The following is a 25,659-nucleotide window of genomic DNA, read 5'->3' as shown; positions in this document are numbered from 1 at the left end:
GGATGTCCATGGAACCTACTGGTAAACATCCTGTCCTTCTTCCTGGCACTTTCCATGTCTGTAATATGTGGGAACGTGTGTGATTCTTGGACTGATATCTGTGTCCCTCCCCATTCCAGCGCGCTGCTGAAAACAAGACCAGTCATTGCCCCAAAAATGTGGCTCCGCCCCGGGGCACAGGGCCAAGTCTGCAGTAGGTACTAATAAATATTTGTCAGATGAATTAATGGAGGTTATCCCCTTAATGTCCCCTCCTTCCCCAGCCCCCACCTTACATTAGGGCCGATTACAAAATGAAAGTAAACTTTTTTCCCACTGCCCTGGGACCTGTGTGCTCACTCCAGTGAGAACACCAAGCAGGGCAGGAGAGTTCTGCCATCAGAAGGACTAAATTCTAATGGTCACTGCCACTCACTCGCTGAGTGACCTGGGCGCAGTTGCGTGCCAGGGCCCCTCCAAGCCTCCGTTTACCCATCCTGTCAATTGTACTAGAACTCGAGGGTCACCTGCAAACTTTCTCTGATTTTAGAGCCAAGGTCTCGGAAGTCTCCCTGTGTCCGGCAGCCTTGTGGACTAGTGCCCTCAGGGTCTCCTCCTGGAGCAGCGGGCAGATTTTGTTGTTGTTGTTGTTGTTGTTGTTGTTATTTACGTTGATTGAAGGCAGCAAGCAAATTTTACTGCCAACATGGATGACACACTCTGGGCATTCCAAGGATGATGATCTAAGATCCATTACCCAGCGGCCAGACCCACACGAGCAGGGAAGTAGGGTGTGCCCCCTCAGAGAGGAAACTGGTTGCTACCTCCACTCTTCCCCTCCGCTACACGGGGGAAGAAAGTTCTTGTGGGCTTTTCCCTTCCAAATGTTCCAGGGCAATGCCAACTTTCCAACTGCAGGCTGGAATACAACTCCTTGAATCTCACTCACCCTCCTTAGCTCACTGGCCCACCTCCTCCCAGGCTGGACTGACTTTCCCCCTCTCTGCTCCCCCGTCCCTGAAGGCAACCTCCATCCTAGCTAGGACCCTGGTGTCACTTTTCCCTATGCGCCCATGGGGCTGCCCCCATGGGTGTCAGTTTCCTGAGCACCAGGTTCTTATATGCATATATTGCACATTATATGCAAAAGTCCTGGTTTCCAATCAGGGGGTCACTGGTCCACTTGGGAGAAACAATCCAACCCTATGAAGAGACAATAGGGCTTGTTTTTGCCCCAGAAGTCTTGAATCTAGCCTTGGGTCTGGGCCATCCATGTTGGCAGTAAAATTTGCTTGCTGCCTTCAATCATTGTGACTCAGTAAGGGGAGGGATGACCAATCAGCAAAGGGGACCTGGCCCTAGTCTTGCTCATTGACATGCCCCTGAAAACCTCACTGTGCTTGGGATGGAGCTGGAGAGGAAGGACCTTCCAATGTCTGCATCCCTAGCATGGTAGAGAGTGCGGGAGATGAAGCCAAGAAACATTAGATGGGGAAAAATACCACACTGCTAATCTGATGGGAATCATCGGTGTGAAGCGATGATGTGGCCCTGGCTTGCATTAATAGAAGTATGTTATCTAAAATGAAGGAGGTGAATTTTCACTCTCCTATTAATTTTCACTCTGCTGCCCAACCATCCATTCATCCTTTGCCTATGGTAGTACCCACAGTTCTCCTTTGTAGAATCTCTCCTCCCTACTCTTGGTTCATATGCTTTGTATGGTAGAGACCTCATCTCTGGGATTCCAGGCCATTTTGCCTTTCTGGCCATAGGGATTGGCTCTCATGGGTTCACCCAGCCACAAACCAAAGAGAATCACTGAAATTTTTGCTGGGAATGCTGGGAAAATGAAGTTACTCTTTCCATCTACACTTGAACCTGAGAGGAGGTGAAGCTGAGTTTCTAAAGCCTTTTGTCTCTAGAAGAAGAGCCTGAAAATAAAACCATGACAAAGGAAATGGAGACTGACCTCACTGGAGCACCTGGACCCAGCCATCCCTGAAGCCGTTGTGAGTGAATCATTTCCTTTTTAGTGAAATCATTCTGGATGAAGTCCCAACTGGCACTGTGGGCCAGACCATCCTGAGGTTTGTCTTCATGTTGGGCCTCAAATGTCCAGGAGACGGTTGATCACAATGGTCCTAAGACTCAAAACCCCATCTCGTGAACAACAGTCGAGAGGGGTGGACAGGTTCATTCTGGAAGAAAAGTTACCTTCGAATATTTGCACAGTGGATGCTCTGATTGTCTATAACTGTGTGACAAACGACCTGAAACTTAGTAGCTTAAACAGCCACCATTTTATTGTCTCTGGTTTTGGGGGTCAGGAATTCCAACAGAGTTCGTTTGGGTCATTCTTTTGTTCTGTGCATCATCGACTGAGGTCACTTGGTGGCATTCAGTTGGTGAATGGGCTGGACTGGAAGATCTAAGACAGCTTCACTCACGTATCTTGTGCCCTGGCAGGGATGGCTGGAGGGCTGAGCTCAGCTGGAGCTGGTGACCAGAGCTCCCACGTGTGGCCTCTTCCGCATGGCAGCCTCTGGGCAGTGAGGCTCCTTCCATTCAGCTCAGGGCTCCAAAGGCGCAAGGACCGAGAGTCAGGCATGGTAGCTGCGAGTCTCTCAAACCCTGGGCCCTGAAACTAGCACAGGTCAGTTTTACCATGTTGTGTTGGTCAAGCGGTCCCCGATCCTGCTGCCCAGATTCAAGGGGAAACAATGAAGGCCCTATGTCTTGATGGGAGGAGTCAGTGACTTTGCAGGCATCTCTGTCCGAGTAGTTTTGAGGAATAACATATATACTATATATATATATATATATATATATATATATATATATATATATATATACATTTGCTATATATACTTTTTTTTTTGAGAGTGAGCACACGAGCAGGGAGTGGAGAGAAAGGCAGAAGGAGAGGGAGACAGAGTCTTAAGCAGGCTCCATACTCAGCATGGAACCCGACTTGGGGCTATCTCACGACCCTGGGATCATGATCTGAGCCAAAATCAAGAGTCAGATGCTTAACCCACTGAGCCACCCAGGAGCCCCATGGGGAATATCGAGCACCTGCTATGTACCAGGCCTGGTGCTAAGGACATCCTGAATTTATCTCACTTAGCTCAACGAGGCAGATACTGCTTTTTGCAGACGAGACCCTGGAGGTTCATGGCCTGCTCAGGGGCAGAGATGTAAACGGCGACACTGGGATTTGAACCCAGCACTTTCTGACTCCACACTTAGTGTTTATGTCATGCCAAAAAGAAATTAGGCTTGTCCTCTGTGGTCCCAAGGGCAGAACCTGGCCAAGGATGGGGCTGCAGGGATAAAGGCTCTGCTCCAGATGGGAAAGGCCTTTCTTGCAATTTGAGCTGGCCATGACCGAATGGGACCCACTTGGAAGATAGTTTCCTGTCACCATAGCAATAGAAACAGAGGCTGGTGATTCCAGCATCAGATAGGGGGGTGGAGAGAGGTTAGGTCCCTTCTTCTTGGGGAGCCTAGGATTCCACGGTTCCTGTCCCAGGTATCATCTGTGTGATCTTTTTTTTTTTTTTTTAAGATTTTATTTCTTTATGTGAGAGAGAGAGAATGAGAGAGAAAGCACATGAGAGGGGGGAGGGTCAGAGGGAGAAGCAGACTCCCCGTCGAGCAGGGAGCCCGACGCGGGACTCGATCCCGGGACTCCAGGATCATGACCTGAGCCGAAGGCAGTCGCTTAACCAACTGAGCCACCCAGGTGCCCTCATCTGTGTGATCTTAATCTTCCTTTTCTTTCTACTGACACTGCCTTCATTTTGGAGCTGTCTTAGTCATCTAATGCTGCATAACAAATATAGCAGCTAAGACAACACACAAATATTATGTCATAGTTTCTGTGGATCAGAAAGGCAGGCAAGGCTTAGCTAGCCCTCGGGCTCAGGTTCCCTCACGGTCAGCAAGCAGGGCGTCAGCCAGGGCCACAGTCATCCCCAGAGTGAGCTGGGACCGGATCAGCTTCCAAGCTCCCTCATGGGGTTGTTGGCAAGATTTGGGTCCTTGGGGGCTACTGTGCTGAGGCCTTGATTACTCATAAGCCGTTAGCTAGAGGTCTCCCTTGGCTCCTGGCCACACGGGCCTCTCCCTAGAGCATCCCACAACAGGACAGTGAGCAAGCAAGAGAGAGTGCCAACTGCAAAGTGTGATCAGATGGAAGTCACGGTCATTTTAACACAGAGCGACAACCTGTTGCTTTTGTAGTGTTGTATTTGTGAGAAGAAGTCACTAGGTCCAGACCACACTCAAGGGGAGGGATGCACAGGGGCATGAGGAGTGGAGTATGGCATCATGGCGTCACAGCATGACAGAGTAATGGAATATAGCCTCATGGCATGATGGAGGCCATCTTAAAAGTCTGGCTACCCCGGGCGAAGATGGTGGGGTGCTTTCTGCCTTCAGGCCCTTTGCGCAGGCTGCTTTCTTTGCCTAAAATGCTCTCTCCACCCCTGTCCTTTTCGTTTTGTTGGGTCTCAGCTTAGAGGTCACTTCCTCAGAAAAACCTTCCCGGAACCCAAAATACCGGCATGTCTCTGTTATCTGCAAATGCACGTCTTCTCTGTGGCACTTACTACAGTGACAGGTACGAGTGATAAAGCAGCTAATATTTACGTCCTCCAGATCCTGTGCCAGGTGCTCAGTGCTGTACATGTGCAAGCTCACTTGATTCTTCTGACAGCTCCCCAAGATAGGGACTGTTGGTCACCCACATTTTACAGAGGGAGAGACTGCTGCTCGGAGAGGCTAAGTAACATTGCTGAAAGCCATTCGCTAGCAAAGGGCCCGACCAGGCCGTCTTTCCCCAGAGCCTGTGCGCTTGGGCCCTCTGCCACACAGCCTCTCCCAGCAGCTAGTGCACTGTGTGATTTTTTTTTTTTTTTATTTAATCTTTGACTCCCCACTAGGCTGTGAGCTGTCTCTGCTGTGCTCACACTGTCCTAGCTCTGGCACCTGGCACAGTGCCCGGCTCAGGGTGGGTGCTTAATAATGCAGAGGGATGGAGAAAATGGAGTCCTGCCAGAAGCCAGGAAGGGCGAGACCTGCCTTGTGGAGAGTCAGCTTTGAAAGCCTGCATTCAAGGAGCAGCTAAACACCCTCTGGCATCACTCCCTTCGTACTAATCTGGCCTCAACTTCCCTTTTCTGTCCCCAAGCACTTACACCCTAGGATCAGGGCATCTCACACCCTCCTCCAAACACATGTGACACTCCACACTCCATGTTTTTGCTCCCTCCTTCCGTCCCCAAAAACCTCTTTCAGATGCCTCCTCCTCTAAGGAGTCTTCCCTGATCTCCCAACTTGGTGGAGTCTCTCCCTTCTTAAAGCCACCAGGGCTTTGGCCTGTACTTCCTCACCCTCCCTGGGCCTCAGCCTCCTGAACTCTAAAATGAGGAGAGCCCGGGTGCCATGGTCTGTTAAATTTCTTCCAGCTTCTAAAGCATCCAGGATTAAGGAGGGCAGGTGATGCAATGAGCACTGGGTGTTATATAAGACTGATGAATCACTGGCCTCTACCTCTGAAGCTAATAACACATTATATGTTAGTTAATTGAATTTAAATTAAAAAAAGAATAAAGCATACAGGATTCCACTCCGGAGTCTTACGATGGCTTTACCCTCCCCACCAGTCTGTGAGTTCCTTGAAGGGCCGAGACTATTTCCTTTCATCTCTCCTCAGTGTCCACCACAGAGCATAGTGATTTTTAGGCATTCAAAGATATTTTTTTGTGAGGAAATGGTTGGTGGGGGGCAGGTTGAGATGGCAGCTCAGTGGAGATGTATATCTCCTGTGTCTGCTCAAAATCCCATGGAAAGAGGGAAAAGATCATTTATTAAAAGGCTGAATGATGGAAAACTCTAAAGAATGCCACCAGAAGGCATCATGCTCCTTGATTTCAAACTGTATTACAAAGCTGTAGTAATCAAAACAGTATGCTATTGGCATAAAAACAGTCAAATAGACAAATGGAACAGAACAGAAAGCCCAGAAATAATCCCACACATATATGGTCAATTAATTTACAACAAAGGACCCAAGAATATACAATGGAGAAAGGACAGTCTCTCCAATAAATGGTGTTGGGAAAACTGGACAGCCACATGCAAAAGAATGAAACTGGACCACTATCTCACACCATATATAAAAAAATAACTCAAACTGGATTAAAGATTTGAATGTAAGATCTGAAACCATAAGACTCCTAGAAGAAACATGGGCAGAAAACTCCCTGACGTCAGTCTTGGTGATGATTTTTTTTTTTATTTGATACCAAAAGCAAAGGGAACAAAAGCAAAAATAAACAAATGGGACTCCATTAAACTAAAAACCTTCTGCACAGCAAAGGAAACCATCAACAAAATGAAAAGGCAACCTATTAAATGGGAAAAAATGTCTGCAAATCATTTATCTGAGAAGGGGTTAATATTCAAAGTATATTAAGAACTCGTATAACCCAATAGCTGAGAACTAAACAATCTGATTAAAGAATGGGCAGAGGACACATTTCTCCCAAGAAGACATACAGATGGCCAACAGATACATGAAAAAATGCTCAGCATCTCTAATCATTAGGGAAATGCAAATCAAAACCGCAATGAGGTATCACCTTACACCTGTTAGAATGGCTATTAACAAAAAGAAAAGAAATAACAAGAGTTGGTGAGGATGTGGAGAAAGGGGAACCCTCTAGCACTGTTGGTGGGAATGCAAACTGGTGCAGCCACTCTGGAAAACAGTATGGAATTTCCTCAAAAAATAAAAAATAAACTACCCTATAATCCAGCAATTCCACTTCTGGGTATTTATCAGAGGGAAATGAAAACACTAAATGGAAAACATATATGCACCTTCGTGTTCATTGCATTATTAAACTGATAAGAACAGATACTACACTTGATCTTAGCCAAAAGGCCGAGAAGCGATGTGTTCATTGCATTATTTACAATAGCCAAACACTGGAAACAACCCAAATGTCCATTGATGGATGAATGGATAAACAAATCCATTCACATACGATGGAAAAGTGATTCAGCCTTCAAAAGGAATGAAATTCTGACAAATGCTACAACATGAATGAACTTTAAAGACATTACGCTCAATGAAATAAGACACGGAAGGACAAATATTGTATGAAGCCACCTACACGAGACACCAAGAGTAGTCAAATTCATAGAGAAAGTAGAATGGTGGTTTCCAGGAGCTAGAGAGAGACAAGAATGGGGAGTTATTGTTTCATGGGGATAGAGTTTAGTTTGGGAAGATGGAAAAGTTCTGGAGATGGACGGTGGTGATGGTTGTACAACCATGAATATATCCAAGGTTACTAAACTATATACTTGAAAATTGCTAAAATGGTAAATTTTATGTTATGTATATTTTACCATAGTAAAACATTTTATAATGAACAAAATATCTGAATAGACATGCCAGCAAAGAAGATACATGAATGGCTATTAAGCACATTTGGCAATTTCTCCAAAAAGTAAACACAGAGCTACCGTAAGACCCAGCTCTTCCACTCCTAAATATCTAACCAAGAGAAATAAAAACATAGGTCCACACAAAGACTCATGCACCAACGTTCATAGCCATTTATGAACACAGCTATTATTTGAAAGAGCCAAAAAGTGCAAACAATTCAAACGTCCATCAACTGGTGAATGGATAAATATAATGTGATATATCCATACACTGAAACACCTATTCAGCAATAACAAACAAACAAACGAGTGAATGACTAAGACATGCAACTACGTGTCATGAATCTCAGACACTACGCTAAGTGAAGGATGCAAAAGACTATGTAGGATTCCATTTATATGAAATGTCTAGAAAAGGCAAACTGATAGAGACAGAAAGCAGGTCATTCACTGGTGGCCTAGGGCTGGTGGTGGGAGCAAGAATAAACTGCAAATGGGCACAGCAGAGCTTCTGGATGATGATAATATTTTAAAACTGTATTGTGGTGATGGTGGCACAACTCTAAAAACTTGTTAATATAATTGAATTGTACACTTACAATCAGTGAATTTTATATCATGTAAACTATATCTTAAAAAGGGGTTAAAAAACAAGAAAAGAGAATTCCACCAGAAGCCTGAAACCTTTGAGAACTTCCTGAAAAACAAAAAAGCAGATAGAAAACAAAGGATCAGTGGCCAACATATACAAAGAGCTTCTACAAATCAATAAGAATACTACAAACAAATGAATAGAAAATAGGACAAAGGACATGAATCAGTAGTTCACAGAAAATGACAACCAAGGGCCAATAAATCATCGGAAAGGGGCTTAGCCTTACTGTTAAAAGGAAAGGTGTAATTTAAAATCTAAGATGTCATTTTCACCCATCAGGTTGACATAAAAAATTCAAGGTTAATATGCAGGGTTGATGAGGAAATGGAGCATTGAACACTCTCAGACATTGCTGGTGGAATGCAAGTTGGAACAGTCCCAGTGAAGGACTTTTGGCAAGATCTATAAAAAGGGCTGTTTCTTGTACTCCAGCAATTTGACGTATCAGCTCACAACTCAGAGAAACTCACTGACCCATGTGTACGAGAAGGAGCCGCAGTCTGCATGTTGGAAAAAGTGGAATCCACCATTAGTTTGTAAGAAAATTTTGAAATGAATTGTGATATAATCATTCCATCATATACTCTATAGCAGTTATTAGCTCTCTATGTCCTAACAGAAATATCTCCAAGGCACATGGTTGAGTGGGAAAAAAAAAAAAAAAGTAAGTTGTGGTATTCACTTGCATACGTAAAAATTAACCAAACAGAAGTGAATGCAGTCTCTTTCTAAAAGATTAATATGAATAAAGCTAAAGATCTCCTTTGATTGGAAAAATCCCACTCTTCATATATATATGAAGTTTTTTTAAAAAGATTTTATTTGTTTATTTGAGAGAGAGAGAGTGCATGCACCAGAGAGAGAGAGAGCGAGAGAGAGAGAGCGTGAGCATGAGCTGGGAGTGGGGGGCAGAGGAAGAGGGAGAGAGAAAGGCAGAGTCCTCACTGAGCAGGGAGCCCAACGGATGGGGCTCTATCCCAGGATGCAGAGATCATGACCTGAGCTGAAGGCAGATGCTTAACCGACTGAACCACCCCGGTGCCCCTATATGTGAAGTTTTAATTTCCCTTTTTAATGTAATTAGTATTATACTATATGTACCATTTTACATGTTTGGTTTTGGGGTTTTTATTTGTTTGTTTTTACTTAATCATAGGTTGTGGTGATCTTTCCATAGCAGTACCCAGAGCCCTACATCATCCTTTTTTTTAAAGATTTTATTATTTTATTTATTAGAGAGCACAAGCAGAGGGAATAGCAGGCAGAGGGAGAAGCAGACTCCCCACTGAGCAAGGAGCCTGATACAGGACTCAATCCCAGGACCCTGGGGTCATGACCTGGGCCAAAGGCAGACGCTTAACTGACTGAGCCACCCAATGTGTGCCTTACATCATCCTTTTTTTTTTTTTAAGGTGTCTCTTTATTTTTTTTTAAATTTTTTTATTGTTGTTAATCATCATATATTACATCATTAGTTTTTGATGTAGTGTTCCATGATTCATTGTTTGTGCATAACACCCAGTGCTTACATCATCCTTTTTATTAGGTGTTCATTATGGGGGCGCCTGGGTGGCTCAGTCGTTAAGCATCTGCCTTCAGCTCAGGTCATGATCCCAGGGTCCTGGGATTGAGCCCCCCCTCGGGCTCCCTGCTCAGCGGGAAGCCTGCTTCTCTCTCTCCCACTCCCCCTGCTTGTGTTCCTGCTCTCGCTGTGTCTCTCCGTCAAATGTTTTATGTAGTTATTTGATAGAGAAAGAGAGAGCACTAGCAGGGGGAGCGGCAGAGGGAGAGCGAGAAGCAGACTCCCCGCTGAGCAGGGAGCCCAAAGTGGGGCTCGATCCCAGGACCCCAGGATCATGACCTGAGCTGAAGGCAGACGCTTAACTAACTGACTGGGCCACCCAGGCACCCCTATATCCTTGGAAAATTTTAAATCCTGCTGTTTATTTCTTATTGTTGGTCCCCCCCACACACACACACTGTATTTGACCATGACATAACCATTTTTTTAAGTTTATTTATTTATTTATTTTAGTAATCTCTACACCCAACTTAGGGCTCGAACTCACCACCCTGAGATCAAGAGTTGTGTGCTTTTCCAACTGAGCCAGCCAGGCTCCCTTCTTAAACATTTTTTTTTTAAAGATTATTTATTTGATGGAGAGAGAGCTTGCACAAGCAAGGAAAGCAGTAGAGGGAGAAGGAAAAGCAGGCTCCCCGCTGAGCAGGGAGCCCAAAGTGGGGCTCGATCCCAGGACCCCAGGATCATGACCTGAGCTGAAGGCAGACGCTTAACTGACTGAGCCACCCAGGCATCTCTCCTCTAATATTTTTTAAAAAGGTTTTATTTATTTATTTGAGAGAGACGGCACCTGAGCCAGGGTGGGGGGCGGGTAACAGAGAGAGAGAGAGAGAGAGAGAGAGAGGAACAAGCAGACTCCACGTGCTGAGCCGGGCTCGTAGAGGGGCTCAATCCCACCACCCTGAAATCATGACCTGAGCCAAATCAAGAGTCAGATGCTTAACCGACTGATCCACCCAGGTGCCCCCAGTTTTGTCTTTTTTGTGACTGGCTTACAACTTCATGTTGTAGCATATATCAAAACTTCTTTCCTTTCTTTTTTTTTTTTTAAGATTTTATTTATTTATTTATTTGAGAGAGAGAGAATGAGAGCCAGAGAGCACGAGAGGGAAGAGGGTCAGAGGGAGAAGCAGACCCCCGCCGAGCAGGGAGCCCGATGTAGGACTCGATCCTGGGACTCCAGGATCATGACCTGAGCCGAAGGCAGTTGCTTAACTAACTGAGCCACGCAGGCGCCCAGAACTTCTTTCCTTTCAGTGAATGAATAATATTTCACTGTATGTATATACCACATTCTGTTTACCCATTCTTCTATCAGTGGATACCTACATTGCTTCCACCTTTTCGCTATTGTGAATAATGCTGCTATGAACATGGGTCTACAAATATCTCTTTGAGACCCTGCTTTCATTTCTTTTGGGTATTACCCAAAGGTGGAATTGCTGGGTTCTATGGTAATTCCATCTTTAATTTTTTGAAGAGCTGCCATTCTGTTTCCATAGTGGCTGCACCATTTTGCATTTCCACCACTGGAGCACAAGGATTCCAGTTTCTTCACATCCTTGCCAACACTTGTTACTTTGTTCTTTCATAGTAGTGATCTGCTATGGTCTGAATGTGTCTCCTGGGGCTTTGGGAGGTGCCTGGGTCATGAGGTGGAGCTCTCATGCATGAGATTAGTGCTCTTCTAAAAGAGACCCCACAGCGGGTGCCTGGGTGGCTCAGATGGTTAGGCATCTGCCTTCGGCTCAGGTCACGATCCCAGGGTACTGGGATCGAGTCCCGCATCGGGCTCCCTGCTCCTTGGGAGCCTGCTTCTTCCTCTGCTTCTCTCTCTCTCTCTCCCTCTGTCTCTCAGGAATAAATAAATAAAATCTTAAAAAAAAAATAAAAATAAAAATAAAAGAGACCCCACAGGGCTCCCTAGTCCCTTCTGCCATGCTGTAGGAAGTCTTTGCCCCAGAAGAGGGTCTTCACTCTGATCTCAGGCTTCTCCACTCCAGACACACGAGAAATAAATTTCTGTTGTTTGTTTTTTTTTTTAAAGATTTTATTTATTTATTTGAGAGAGAGAGAGAATGAGAGATAGAAAGCATGAGAGGGAAGAGGGTCAGAGGGAGAAGCAGACTCCCTGCTGAGCAGGAAGCCTGATGCGGGACTCGATCCCGGGACTCCAGGATCATGACCTGAGCCGAAGGCAGTCGCTTAACCAACTGAGCCACCCAGGCACCCTAAATTTCTGTTGTTTGTATGCTCCTCAGTCTGTGATATTTCGTTATAGTAGCTCCGACCGACAAAAACATCATCGTAATGAGTGTGAGGTGATTCAGGTTTGTTCTGATGCGTTTTGTAACACAAGGCAAGCCAGAAGGACGAAAACAAGCATGGTTAGGTCTGAGGGTCTGATTTTAGTCAGTTAGCCTAGGTTCAAATCCTGACTCTACCATGTTCTAGCTACATGGAAGGTAGAAGCAATGACCCTGAGATCATGACCTGAGCCTGTTCTTTTTCTTCTTCTTGTCCTTTTTCTTTTTTCGTCCTATTATAACTTCATTGGTCCTGCTCTGTTCTGCCTATAAAAGTCTTTCATTTTGTGCTCCTTGGAACACCTTTCTATCTGCCAGACTGGAGACTGCCTGATTTCGATCAATGTTTGCTCAAATAAACACATATGCCTCAGTTTATCTTTTAACACACCTCTATTGCCCCATCTGTAAAATGGGTATAATCATCATACCACTGTTTTAGAGTTTAAGGATTAAGTAAGGTAACGTACTTAAAAGGACTTAGCACAAGTCCTCAGATGTATCAATCTTTTCTTTTATGTCTTATTTAAAAGAATCATCTCCACCCCAGGAGGGTGGGGATGAGGGAATGGGGCCCTAGAGCAGCAGGGTGCTCAGCACCCCATTTGGATGAATCGGGCAAATAGGATGAAAATAGGGTGAAAAACATCCTATTTTTCCCTTCTGATTCTTTTATAGCTTTGATTTTGCTCCTAGGTATTTAAATCAATCGAAAATACTTTTTTTTTAATTATTTTTTTTAATTTTATTTATTTATTTGCGAGAGAGAATGAGAGAGAGAGAGAGAGAGAGCACGCACATGAGGGGGGAGGGGCAGAGGGAGAAGCAGACTCCCTGCTGAGCAGGGAGCCCGATGTGGGACTCGATCCCGGGACTCCAGGATCACGACCCAAGCCGAAGGCAGTCGCTTAACCAACTGAGCCACCCAGGCGCCCCTCAATCGAAAATACTTTTTACACAATATGCAAAAGGATAGTCAAATGTTCCAATGCTTCTCACTGACTAGTGTATCCTTTTGCCACTAATCTGATCATCTCTTACTCCCAGCTACACAGGGTCTGTTTTTGGACCCTCCTCTCTGTCCAACGGATCTATTCCGGAGCTGACATCACTTCCTAGAGCTTTAGAACAAGAAATGCTAGTGGGTTAGAGCAAACCCTTTTTGCTGTTCCTTTTCAGAACTGGTTTGGTTTATCTCAAACTCTATTTTTCTACACAGCCTATTAGGTCTTAAAAATAAATCCTGGTGGGCTTTTGAATGAGCTGTCCTGAAAAACTAACCTGGAGGAAAATCGATGTGTTTACAGCATTGTAACCTCTTGCTGGGAAACTCTTGTCTCCCGGAATTCTGTCTCTCCCTTCTCAGCCAGCCCAGGTAGATCTGAGTGTTCTCTTTCACCAAGGACTGGATCACAACCACAGTGGATAAAAGCTCTTATTACCCTACTTGCCCTTGAAGAAAAAGGGGCTGGAGACAAACTGCCAAAGGAGATGATTTGAAAGGAGCTGAACAATCTGTTTCGGGGAGACAGGCTATTCAGGGTGGTGACCCTGGAAACGCAGCTGACAGTTTGCCAAGACAGGCCCCTGGGCCTCCTGGACTCTCTCCTCTGATGGCTCTGACAACAGGCAGCTTTGCAGGAGCAACTAGAACATTACAGGAATCACAGGGCTTTGGGACTGTGATTTAACTCCCCCCCCAACCCCGCTGTACAGATGAAGAACATGAAGTTGACAGGTGGGAACAAGAGACCAGCATATGGGTCTGGTCTCCCTGTCCCCCGATTTGAGCTTGACTTAGTAGGAGGCTCAAGTGCCATCTGAAGGTTGGGGGGGGGTGCCTAGAGCTCCCTCCCAACCCCAAGCAGAACAGTGGCCATGTCTCAGGATTTCACTTTTCAACGGGGCAGTTCCCTCAGATTAGACTCCCCCTACCCCCACATCCTTCCCCTTTAAGAAGAGACCAGTCCTTGGCTTAGACCATTCATGGGATTTATTGTCACTTGCCAGGGGCTGGCAGAGGAAGGGGACACAGCCACCACAGGAGAGGTGGCACTGGGCCACCCAGCTCTCTTCACACGCGGTTCACACAGAGGGGCGCATCCTCACTGGCGGCAGCTACACTTGTCAGCCTCGGCCTCTGCTCCCTCTCCACCTTTGCACACACAATCCTTGGCACATTTCTCACACTCTGCGGGGCAGCATGAGCAGCAGCCTGCAGATAAGATCAGGAGCCACCAGGCTGATGGCCTCTCCCTGCATCGGTCTCCATCCAAAGGGAGGGGGACAAGGAGCGGTGCTAGGGCCCTAGTCGCGGCCCCCCGTCCTAGTCTCACACCCTGTGTGACTCAGCATCTATGGTGTACCAGCTGCATGCTGGGCTACCACGGGGGAGGAGTGTCTGGGAAGTAGCCCACAGCCCTTTCGGTGGATGCAGGGGCGTCCCGGGGATGGTGGAGGTAGTGCCGGACCGTAAGGAGGAAGCATCACAGGGCCAACGGCCTTGAAAAGGGACTTGAAGGATAAACTTGGAGGAGCCGAGATGATAGAGGTGTAGGGGTGCCAGGAGACCGGTGGGAGGATCTATGGTTAGTCTTATACACCAAGGAGGAAGGGAGCCTTTCTCCCACCTCCTACTCACCAAGCATATTATACTGCTCCTGGGGAGACTGGGGGAGGTCACATTGAGGGGATCCTCAAAGGCCTGAGAGGGACCAAGGGACCATAACTCCAGAGCTGGCCCCCAGCCTCGCCACCGGCTTCCCCAGGCACTGAGGTTTGGAGGTGAGGGTTTGGACCAGGGTTGGGGTTCTCCATCCCAGCTCCCCATGAGAAGCCAGGGATTTACAAAAACATCTTGCCCCAGGCCTACTGTTCCAATCACTGGGGGTGGGGCCTGGGCGGCTGCATCTTATGGTCTCCCCAGGTGATTCTGTCCCAGTAAGTGTCAAAAGCAACGTAATAGGGGGCCTCGGGGTCTCTCCATCTTGCGTAGGGAGATGCTGACTTCAGGGAGCAGAGGGGGCAGGGGCGGGGGGGTCCCCACACTCACTCTTCTTGCAGGAGGTGCATGTGCACCCCTCGCACTTGCAGGAGCCGTCGCAGGTGCAGGAACCACCTAGAGGGGGGGGGACGCCACAGGAAGGGTTAAATGTGCTAAAACTGGGGTGCGGCCAGGCCTAAAGGAGGAGATGGGGTGTCAAACCTCAGCGCCCTCTGGGATATAGCCACGTCCACCCTTCGACGAGGTTAAAAATGGCAAACAGGGAGGATCCCTTCCCCCAAATGTCCTTGAGCGGGTCCGTAGGGCGTGGGATTCTTTGCAAGTCAGGGGCGCGGTGTGCCGCGGGCTGGGGGCGGGGGCTCACCAGTAGGGCAAGGGCAGGTCTCAGGGTCCATGTCCAGAGGAGCTGCCGCTGGAGGAGGTGAACTGGCTTCTCCGGGCAACTGGACGCACTAGTGGCAGCAGGTGGCGAGGCTTTTATAGCCCCAGGCGGGGGCGCGCAAGCACAGCCCGCTCGCGCACGGCGCCCCCTCTCTCCATCTGGGCACTTGGGCTTCGGCGGAGGCGCGCATTGCGGCAGCGGACCCCCCCTCCCCCGTCAACCCCCCCCCGCCCGCTGCCGTGTGCACGGTGCGCGCGCGTGCTCCCCGACTCCCCTGCGGGGCCCCCTTCCCACTGCGTGCGCAGGGGCGACACTCCCCGCTCGTCCGTGTGCGCGCGGCCGTGAGCGCCAATGGGGACGATGGGGACGCGTCCTTCCGCGGCAGCGGTCCCCGGAGGAAAGTGCGCCCTTACCCCCTCAGAAAGCGGCGCTGCACGTTCCCCAGCCCTCCCCTGCCTCTCATCTCCTCTTATTCTAGCATTCTGGGGCGCCCGATTCATCCAAATGGGGTGGTGAGCACCCTGCTGCTGTAGGGCCCCATTCCCTCATCCCCCCCCACGAAATGGGAAAAGAATCATAACACCAATGGAAGGGCCTTGCAAACTGGATTTGGGAGGGGCGGGGCTCTGGGAAGCCTGAAGGACAGGGCTGGGGTGACGGGGGGAGTCCTGGGGCGAACCGGGTGGTGGTACTAAGTGGCTGCATCCCAGCAACTCTCCTTTTATCTTTTCCTTCTGTGGAGTCCCTTGTGCCTGTGGTAGGCTGAAGAAAAGGCCCCCAAAAGATATCCATGTCAAATCCCAGAACCTCTAACTATTACGTTATTTGGACTAATGGTCTTTGTAGATGTCATTCGATTCAGGATCTCGAGAGAGGATCATCCTGGATTGGGCCCTAAATCCAATGACAATTGTCCTTGTAAGACACACAGAATAGACAGAAGAGGAGGCGGCCATGTGACCACAGGAGACTGAGATCGGAGTGACGTAGCCCGCGGCCACCAGAAGCTGGACCCAGAGCAGATCACTTCCTTCCTTTGAGCCTCACTGGCCTTGCTCAGCAAATGAACACACTTAATCCCCAGGAAACTGGGGAGCAAAGGAAAGCATTGGATAACCCGTCAAGGGCTATTGAAGTAGAAGAAAGAATTGCTAATGGTGGCATTTCAGACAGTCAGTCACCTGGTGACCCCCCGTGGAGAGGCCTCGCTTCACCTGCTGGTGGTGCAAGCACCTTTCAGAGTTGCAGTGGGCTTCCTAGGGACCAGGCTTATCTAGAGACAGAGTTTTTTGGTTTTTTTTTTTTTAAGCTTTTATTTATTTGAAAGAGAGAGAGCTAGTGAGAGAGCACACGGGGGGAGGGGGCACAGGGAGAGGGGCAAGCAGACTCCCCAATGAGCAGGGACCCCATGTGGAGCTCAATCCTGAGATCAGGACCTGAGCCACCTAGGTGTTCCTAGAGACAAGAGTTTTAAAAAAAAGAGAATAATAGGAAGGAAGGAAGGGAGGGAGGGAGGGAGGAAAAAAGGGAGGGAGGGCGAAAGAAAGGGAGAAATGAATTCCAGGATCCCTGCAATAAAACGTTGGAAAGGTGGAGGTGGGAGGGGAAATCCACTGCCTGCCCAAGAATGGACGTTCCCCCATAAGCCCTCGCAAAGTGTTCTTATCACCTGTCCAACCCTAGCTTCCACTTCTTTCAAGGAGATGCCCCCTTAGGACCTGCATCCCTCCCTCTTTATTTTTTTTTTTAAGATTTTATTTATTTATTCATGAGAGACAGAGAGAGAGAGAGAGAGAAGCAGAGGAAGAAACAGGCTCCCCACTGAGCAGGGAGCCCGATGTGGGACTCGATCCCAGGACCCTGGGATCATGACCTGAGCTGAAGGCAGATGCTTAACCATCTGAGCCACCCAGGCGCCCATCCCTCCCTCTTTAGAGGTGATCCCTAGGCTGCCTCCCAAGGAAGGCAGGTCTGGTGAGCTTTCAGACTTTGGTTTTGCTGACTCTGGAGCAGAACCTGAGCACTGCTCCAAATATCGCCCATGCAGAGTGAGCCTCTGTTCTCAATCAGAGCTGGATCAGCACTTTCCAAATGTTGGTTGGAAACCCTCCCTCCCCCAGAAGATGAGCTAGGCCCAGGGGCCTCCAAATGGCTTCATCTGAGGGGTGGAGCTAGCTGGTTCCTCCAGGCTTTGCGGGTCCCCCCTGTGTTGGTCTGTGAGTCTAAGCATCAGTAGTGGTGAAAGAGGAGAAAAGCAGAAGACGACCAAGAGTCTCAGGAGACGCTATGGTGTGATCTATCGAGGTATTTAATGGGAAGTCCAGGTTGGTTCTCAACATTGGCTTCATGCGGTTTCAGATGACAGAGCTCACCAACTCTAGCATTGCCGTTGATTTCCTGTTTGTTTTCATGTTGCCTAAGGCTACTCTGGCCCCAGGTCCGCATGGCCCGTAGCCCTCAAGGCTTCAGTATCTAGGACTTACCCTGCCAGTGAAATGTGCATGTCAACACACTCAGCCAGAGCTGTCCCCTCCTTCCCCCTCAGGCCTCTCAGACTTCCTTGGGATTGAGCCTCAGAGGAAGCCATTTGGAGCCCCTGGGTTAGCTCATCTTCTGAGATGACCTCAGAAAGAAGCAAGGAGTCCAGCAAGTCCCACCCCTGGGTCGATCTTGATTCAGTGCTGCACTGGGATGTTGCATTGCCCTCAGAGGGTCTCCTAAATTACTATCCTGGGACCGAACAATTGACCGAGAGTTTAGGATCCTGGGCAAATAGTGGTGTGCTGAAAGAATTTGCAAATGTGCTTCTTTGCAAGTAAAGTCGTTTCTTGGAGAGATATGGCTTTATTAGTAGAAGAATGTTGAGTGAGCAACTTTATCCAGGGGCAGCTGAAGCAGCAGAAGGGGCTGGGGCTCACAGAGAAGGTAAAGAGGCAGAGTAAGGATGGGGAGGGAGCCTCAGCCTGCCGTGGAACAAGTTAGTTGGAAATTTAATCCTCTATCTCCATGGTTACCTCCTGTTTGTGGCAAATGATTCAGTTTCTCCTCTACAGTAGTGCTACAAGACCTCCTTTTAAAATAAATTTAAGTATAATAATAGACCAGATGATACGTGATTATGCCTAAAATCGAGTAGGTGGTTCTCGAAGGACAGCAATCAGGGAAATACTGCCCTACATGAGGCCAATCCCTTGAGCGCTCACGTCCAACGTGGCTTCGGGATCCTTCTCTCCTGCTCTCCTGCAGCCTTCCCAGCCAGGCATTGGCACCTTTTGCGTGGGCTCTAAAGGCCACGGGAAGATTCTGTTCTTCTCTCTGATCACTCGTGGGATGGAAAGTGTTGGAGGAGAAGGCGGGGAAAGGCAGCCTCTGAGCTTCCAGGTTTCAGACATTGGCCAGGTTGACCCCAGCAACTGTGCCAATACCTTGGTTCCTGGGGTTTACTCCGAGCTCTAAGGACTGTAATGCAGAGTTTCCCCAAGGGGCTGCCCATCTCCTCTCAATGAGGGGCCCGGGGGCGGGGGGAGTGGGAATCATTAAAGTCAGGGCCCAAGCCGAGCTGGTTTGGGCATCGGTGGGTTGGAGTTCAAGGGCCATCCCTCGCGGAAGCTCTTGAGCGTGGTGGGGGCAGGAGCTCCATGGCTCTAGGGGGAGAGGGTTATGACGAGGGAAGGGTCCATTTTAGCTGGGGCATCAGGAGAAAGCCCTCAGGGCCCCCAAACTGCAGGAGACATGCTGGGTGTCTGCTGGGCTCCCACATCAGGATAATGGGGGTCCTGCACTGCTCACGTATCCCAGACCACCCTGACACTCCTGCCAGAATCTTCTTCCTAAAATGCAGCCAGTGAAGACTGGCTTTGGCATCAGACAGACCTGATTTTGAATCTCACCAGTTTCTCTCCGCTATTCACTGGGGATAATCATACTCCTTACCGCTTTGGTTATGGTGAACATTCAGGAGATTCTTCACGCACATTGCTGAAGACGTCCCAGGTGCTCAGCAAACAGTGCTTCGATGCCTCCCTCCTCCAGGCAGTCTTCACTCCTGCCTGTAGCTGGACTTACCCATCCTTCTTGGAACTTCTATGGGGTTTTGTCTAAATATTTTCCTCCCTGGAGGAGAGGGGAGAGGGTAGTCCAATAGTCTCCCTGACACACTCTGAGGTCCCTAAAGGCAGAGGCTGAGCGAGGAGGTTCTTTCGTCTCCTCCCTTCTATGCTTAGCAAAGCTCCCTGCGCACCTGAAATGTCTTTGAATGCTGCGTGAAGGAATCAATGTGAGAACTAGGAGTCTGACTTTGGGCTCACGCTTTTTTATGGGACCTCTTGAAGGCTGGGTTGTGAAGAGTCAGGTTAAATTACATATGTCTTAATGAAGTTACCCTGTGGCCCCCAGCATCCTGCTTTGTGTAACGAGCAACGTGGTGGTAAATTCTCTCCTCTACCACAAACATTTATTGAACACTGCCTTAAGCCACACATTGTGTTAGGAATGGCAGGTACGAAGGGGAGCAGGACAATGACAACGTCTGTCTTTTCTGAGAAGCCACTATCTGGGCAACGAGGCATTTCATAAGAAATCCACACATATGGGGCACCCGGGTGGCTCAGGCAGTTAAGCGTCTGCCTTTGGCTCATGTCATGATCCCAGGGTCCTGGGATCGAGCCCCACATCGGGCTCCCTGCTTATTGGGGAGCCTGCTTCTCCCTCTCCATCTGCTCCTTCTCCTCCACCCGCCTCGTGCTCTCTCTCTCTCACTCTCAAAATACGTAAATAAAATCTTAAAAAAAAAAAAAAAATCCACACATAGTAAGCTAAGTGCTGCTGGGAGGGTACATGACATGGTGGTGCCCATGCTTTCTGCATAAACCAATCTCCCCTCTCTCCCTTCCCCATTAGATCCCCGCTCCCCCACTACCCACTGCCCAGGTCTGGGGACAGGCAGCATCGCCTTCTCCCAGAAACCACCCCAGAGCAGCCTGACCTAGCATTAAAGTTCTGTCTCACAACTCACCTTACTTCAGTGGTTCTCCACGGTCAACAGTTTTGCCCCCAGGGATATTTGGCAATGTCTGAGAACATTCTGGTTGTCACAACGTGATGCTGGTGGTGGTGGTTATCATGGTGCTGGCATCGAATGGGTAGAGGCCAAGGATGCTCCTAAAGCATCCTTCAATGCCCAGATTAACCTCCCCACAAAAGAATGATCTGGCCTAACATGTCAATAGTGCAGAGATTGAGAAACCCTGCTTTACTTTATCCTATAACAAATCCAGGATGGTTTTTTTTTTTAGCAACTCAGCCATGGAGGGAAGGGAGCCAGGGGAATCAGAACCCCTGCCTTATCCCCAGCTTGCATCTTTGGACCTCTGATTCATCCTCTGGCAGATGTGGATAGTCAGGCCTCGCCCTGCCTCCTTGTCGAAGGTGTTTGGGAACTGAAATATGAGAAAGTAAGTGAGAGCACTTGCCAGGGAAGGTGGATGGTGAGGCTGGGCATGGAGAGGGAGGGAAGCCTCCATTGAGCCAACGTGTATTGTGGTCACGTGGCCCAAACTTTCCAAGACTGTTTCAGTTTCAAGTACCCTGTCCCATCCTTACCTCTAAAAATAATTCGTACTGGGGCGCCTTGGTGGCTCAGTCGTTAAGCGTCTGCCTTTGGCTCAGATCCTGATCCTGGGATCGAGCCCATCAGGCTCCCAGCTCGGCAGGAAGCCTGCTTGTGTTCCCTCTCTCGCTGTGTCTCTCTCTGTCAAACAAACAAACAAACAAACAAACAAACAAACAAAAAACAAAAAAACCCCACAAAACTTTAAAAATAAATTGTACAATTCAGGCCACCTATACCTCAGATTCAAAAACATCTGGGTCTAGCTTCCCTCTTCCTCTTCTTCCTTCTTTGTTTATTGCAGAAATTTTGAAAAATTAAAAAATCTATATAATTCTTTCAAATATAAAAGCAGAAGCCTACAGTATACACTGATTTATAAATGACTTTTTCCTTGCTTATCAGATTATGACCATCTGCCCATGAAATCAATTTTACTTCTACACTTTTTAGTAGGTTCATTACACAATTTATTTAATGGTCTCCTACACAGACACACTTTTGTCATTTCCAAATCTTCACTGTTATAACCCGTGATGTGGCAAACATCTTGGTGGCTTTTTGTGTGTATATTCATGATTTTTTCCTGAGGATACAACATTCCCTACAGTAGAATGTCCGGCTCAAAGGATACATTTTTTCCCCCTTGTCAAACAGTATTTATTTTTTAAAAATGTGCTACTTCAGTAAAATTTGGAAAATCCAGAAAGACCAAGAAAAAAGAAGGAAAAGTAAAAATTATCTTTTATCTGTGATTTGAACACAACCACTGTTAACACTGTAGCGTATTTTCATTTCCATAGTTTGATTCTGTGTAGCTTCTTTTTCAAAATAAATGACTGCACACCTAATTTGTAGCAGATTTTGCCATAATTATTTCCTGCGTTTTTGCATTTTTAGTGGCTGTATCATATCCTGTTGTGAGTGCCGCCGCAGCGTACTTGAACGATCTCATAGACTTGAGGCCCTTTCCAGTTTTTCACAATTGTAGATGGTACTGCAGCGAATCTTTTCGTGGGAGTGAGGCTTTTTTTATTTTCCCCTGAATTTGTGACGAATTCTTTAGACAGCTTTCTAGAAGTGAAGCTATTGGGACAAATAAGAAGGATTTCATGGTTCTTGGACCCACATTGCCAAATTATTTTAAAAGCCTCACGTCCTGTGAATCTGGGTGCTTTACACATTGTGAAGGGCTTTTTACACCTAACCGGCCCTTGGAGAATTTGGCCTGATTTATCTTACCTGCAGCCTCGTCTGAGGTTCCAAGCCCTTTCTGGCATCTCTTGGGCCCCAGACGCCGCCAGACTGACGCGGGAATAGCGACCTCAACTCTGGCGCCGGGCTCAGAGCGAACGCCTCCGCACCTGCATCTGGACCTCGAGCGTCCCCTGCAGTCCGCGTGAGGAACTTCCTTCCTCGTCCTGTGCCCTGCGTTTCATTCCCCGTGAAGGCTTCCTCTGGTTCCCATCCAAGTGGGAGCCTGTCCCGAGCAGGTGCAGACTGTCACAGCCTCTCATTGTCCCTTAGGCAGCACAAGAACACAGTCTGTGATGTGTCAGCCTCCTGACACAGCCCCTTCCTGCTCCGGGCACCTCTTCCTTGAGAAAGCTCTTTTTTTCTTGATGTAAAAATCTGTTTTCTTGGTGTTTCCTTGCACTGCTCAAGTTTCACCCCTCATGGCCGCCTGTAACTAGTCTGCTCACTCTGGGCTTTGGCCTTTTCCCCAACTTGTCTTACCCCGCGGTCTCCAAGCGTCTGTCTCTCACCTAGTCCTGCCTGAGTTTGGGGAGAGAGCCTTAACTTCTCCGAGTCTCACTTTTCTCGCCTGCGGAACGGACATCATAATCCAACTAAGAAGCCTAGCCTGGAATTTGGGGCTCAAGATGGGAGACGGAATACGTGCATTTACCTCTTGTTTCTCCTGAGACTCCACTGAAAGAAACTAAAAAACAAACAAACAAACAAACAAAAAAGGACAAGACAAACTAATAAAAGAGCTGAGAATCGGTGCGGGGGAGGATGACTCGGACAGCACATCAGTTGAGCCAGAGGTTACCAGATTTTTCTGCAATACTGGAATTGGTCAAATCACACTGATGAGTAAATGGGCGGAGAGGAAGCCACAGCTCAGATCAAAAAGGAGAGAAATCTATGGGGGTTCTGTGTTACTTGGTTTTGGGGGGGTTGGGGGAGTCAGGCTGGGATAGCGGAAGAGGAAGTGGTCTCAGAAACCAGGATGGGGACCGAGGGAAGAAGTGGCTGTAGCCTACCACGTACTCATCAGGTTGGCCTCCTTTCCCCCTCCTTGTACAACCCCGCCAGTTGCCCGCAGGCTGAGGCTGTGAGAGGTCTCTGAAGAAATGGAGTAACCAGTCTAGGAGGGGCTAGGGCTTGCAGAATAGGGTCAGAGGAGGGCCCTTTTGGTTTTGGCCCTGAGGGGTGGGTCACACCTGCCGGCTGGCTCCCCACCTGGGCGTGCTAAACCAAGTCTACCAGTCAGCAAACCTCACTGACACCCACAGAGCCTGCTTACAGCTCAGAAAAGCAGAAATACGCCGGAGTGCAGCTCCAGCGGGGGAAGGGTCCTTGAAGGAAAGGACGGCGTCGGCAGTGAGGAGACACGGACACACGATCCGGTTGCGAGCATCTCCCGCCCGATAGCCTCGGGGGGACTCTTTTTATTCGTTAGTGTTTTCTTGTTTTTCCATTCTTCCATGTGATCTTATTTTATCGCCATCATTTCGGATTTAGAAAACAGCGTGACCTATGAAGGTTATCTACTTTCTCCAAAGGCAGCTTACAATGGGTGCACCCTATCTTATCAAAGTACTTCTTCCATTGCTATAGGTCTCTTGTCCTTGCTCCGTAGACACCACCACGGAGGATCACTCCTTTCCCAGAGGCTGTCAGATGATGCCCGCATCCTTTGTTCCTTTAATCTTATACCATTTGTTTATGTCCTCATTATCAACTCCAGTATAGGGAATGGGAGTAAGGGCAAGGAAGTTATCCTACACCAGGGGCTTGCCTCGAGGGGCATACCAAAGGTGGCCTCCTGTTTTGTATACAACATAGGGAGGTTCCTGTCCTGTGGAATGTCATGAGATTTTTCTAATGTTTCAGAGGTGCCTGAGGAATCTCATCAATAGGAATTTTTACCCGGCCTGGACCCAACAGCTCCCTTACAGATTGGAGGACACTGGGTATTTTCACTTCTTGGCCCATCGTGGGCCTTTTTGGAATCAGTTTCATTATGATTGCTTGCATAGACATAACTAAATTTATAAATCATTGTATCATGAAACCCCAGAATTGATTATAAAGATTGCCGCAAATAAAATGAAAGGAAGTAGCAGGAGCCAGCTGTGGAGTCTCCTGATTTCTCAGGATTGTCCCTCATACTTGGACTTTGTCAAACAGCATGAGTAGCTTGGCTCGCGCCAGAAATAGTTCAAGAAAGAGGAAACTTAACAAACATTTTAAAAAAACTTCCCACACATCGGAGAGATTCAGGAAAGGACTTAAACAAATAAGGTATTATGGTAAATGTTCAGAGAAGAAGCTCTTAATGTATTAAAATAGGATGGACCAAAATTTTTAAAAGGTCAATAAGAGGATTGCAAAAAGCCTGAGAAATTTCTCAAAAGCGCCCAGTGAAAAATAAAGGGCAGGGCGCCTGGGTGGCTCAGTCGTTGGGCGTCTGCCTTTGGCTCAGGTCATGATCTCGGGGTCCTGGGATCGAGCCCCGCATCGGGCTCCCTGCTCAGCGGGGAGCCTGCTTCTCCGTCTCCCACTCCCCCTGCTTGTGTTCCTGCTCTCGCTATCTCTGTCTCTGTCAAATAAATAAATAAAATCTTTAAAAAAAAAAAAAAGAAAAAGAAAGGGCAGGTCATGCTGGTGTTCCCAGCAGCAACACCAAACGTTGGAAGATAATGCAGCACTGCCTTCAAAAGTGCTAAGAAAAAATTATATTGGACTTAAAATTTGATACCCAGCCAGACTATCAAACAGGCATGAGGGAAAAATAAAGGTGTTTTCTGACATTTAGGGAATCCATTCTTTTGGTAACAACAACAAAAATTGCTTGAGGAGGTACTTCAGCAAAATAGAAAGGAGCCCAAGATAGAGGACGATAGGGGACCCAAGTAGCAATGGGTCTAGCTTAGGAGAACAATGAAAAGAGACCCCAGAATGACAGTTGTACAGAAGATAAGGAAAGAAGCCAGTACATATTCAACTGTTCCACAAATAGCAAGGGGGGAAAGGCAATTCGAAATGCGAGGAAAAAACAAAAAGACTGCTGCTCTCTGATGGCCACTTGGACATAGGCTGGTGGAGTTGACAGCTGCTCCCAGCCTCCGCTGGGCCCTGCTTTCAGGCCCTTGGCAGCATGAACGCCATCACAGAGCTTGAGTTATCCACACTCTGCTGGGGGTGGTCTTGTGGGTGAGAGGGGACCGAGTGTCTCCCTCCCCTCCGCAGCGCCAGCCTCCAGGGACTGCAGCCTTCACCTCGGTCCTTCTACTAGGTTGTTTCTGCATCTCCACTTGCTCTCAGTTGCACAGCTTTGGAGTCTGTAAATCTGGATTCGAAATCTCAATTCTATAAACTAGCTGTGTAGCCTTGGGCGAGTCCCATAACCTCTGTGAGCCCTGGTTTCCCCCTCTGGGGAAGACGGA

At 47.9% G+C, this 25,659-nt stretch overlaps 1 protein-coding gene and 1 non-coding gene across 2 annotated transcripts; both read right to left on the bottom strand.

The window, feature by feature from the left end:
- Positions 1-6,760: 6,760 nt before the first annotated feature.
- Positions 6,761-6,946, bottom strand: LOC114204350 (U2 spliceosomal RNA). Its single transcript, XR_003608174.1, has one exon. It is a non-coding gene; the product is annotated as a U2 spliceosomal RNA (small nuclear RNA).
- A 7,145-nt stretch (positions 6,947-14,091) lies between these two features.
- MT3 (metallothionein 3) lies at positions 14,092-15,385 on the bottom strand. Its single transcript, XM_028096925.2, has 3 exons — positions 15,355-15,385; positions 15,039-15,104; positions 14,092-14,201 (listed from the first exon to the last, which is right to left on the bottom strand). The coding sequence occupies exons 1-3, from the start codon at positions 15,383-15,385 to the stop codon at positions 14,092-14,094; spliced, it is 207 nt and encodes a 68-aa protein (XP_027952726.1).
- Between the last annotated feature and the right edge of the window lie 10,274 nt (positions 15,386-25,659).

The sequence above is a fragment of the Eumetopias jubatus genome, unplaced genomic scaffold (genome assembly GCF_037043125.1).
Source record: "Eumetopias jubatus isolate StellerSeaLion01/CBP00866 unplaced genomic scaffold, mEumJub1_p1.0 scaffold_10, whole genome shotgun sequence".
In the NCBI taxonomy this organism is placed as follows: domain Eukaryota; kingdom Metazoa; phylum Chordata; class Mammalia; order Carnivora; family Otariidae; genus Eumetopias; species Eumetopias jubatus.
Note: the sequence above shows the minus strand (reverse complement) of the source record. Positions and strands in the feature narration are given on the sequence as shown.

What these genes read in the sequence shown, in the direction of transcription:
- MT3 (XM_028096925.2), bottom strand. Translation starts at nt 15,385, where the DNA reads ATGGACCCTGAGACCTGCCCTTGCCCTACTG. An exon ending in GACCTGCCCTTGCCCTACTG is followed by an intron (nt 15,105 to 15,354) that starts GTGAGCCCCCGC and finishes CCCCCCCTCTAG; the next exon opens with GTGGTTCCTGCACCTGCGAC. An exon ending in ATGCACCTCCTGCAAGAAGA is followed by an intron (nt 14,202 to 15,038) that starts GTGAGTGTGGGG and finishes TCTTATCTGCAG; the next exon opens with GCTGCTGCTCATGCTGCCCC.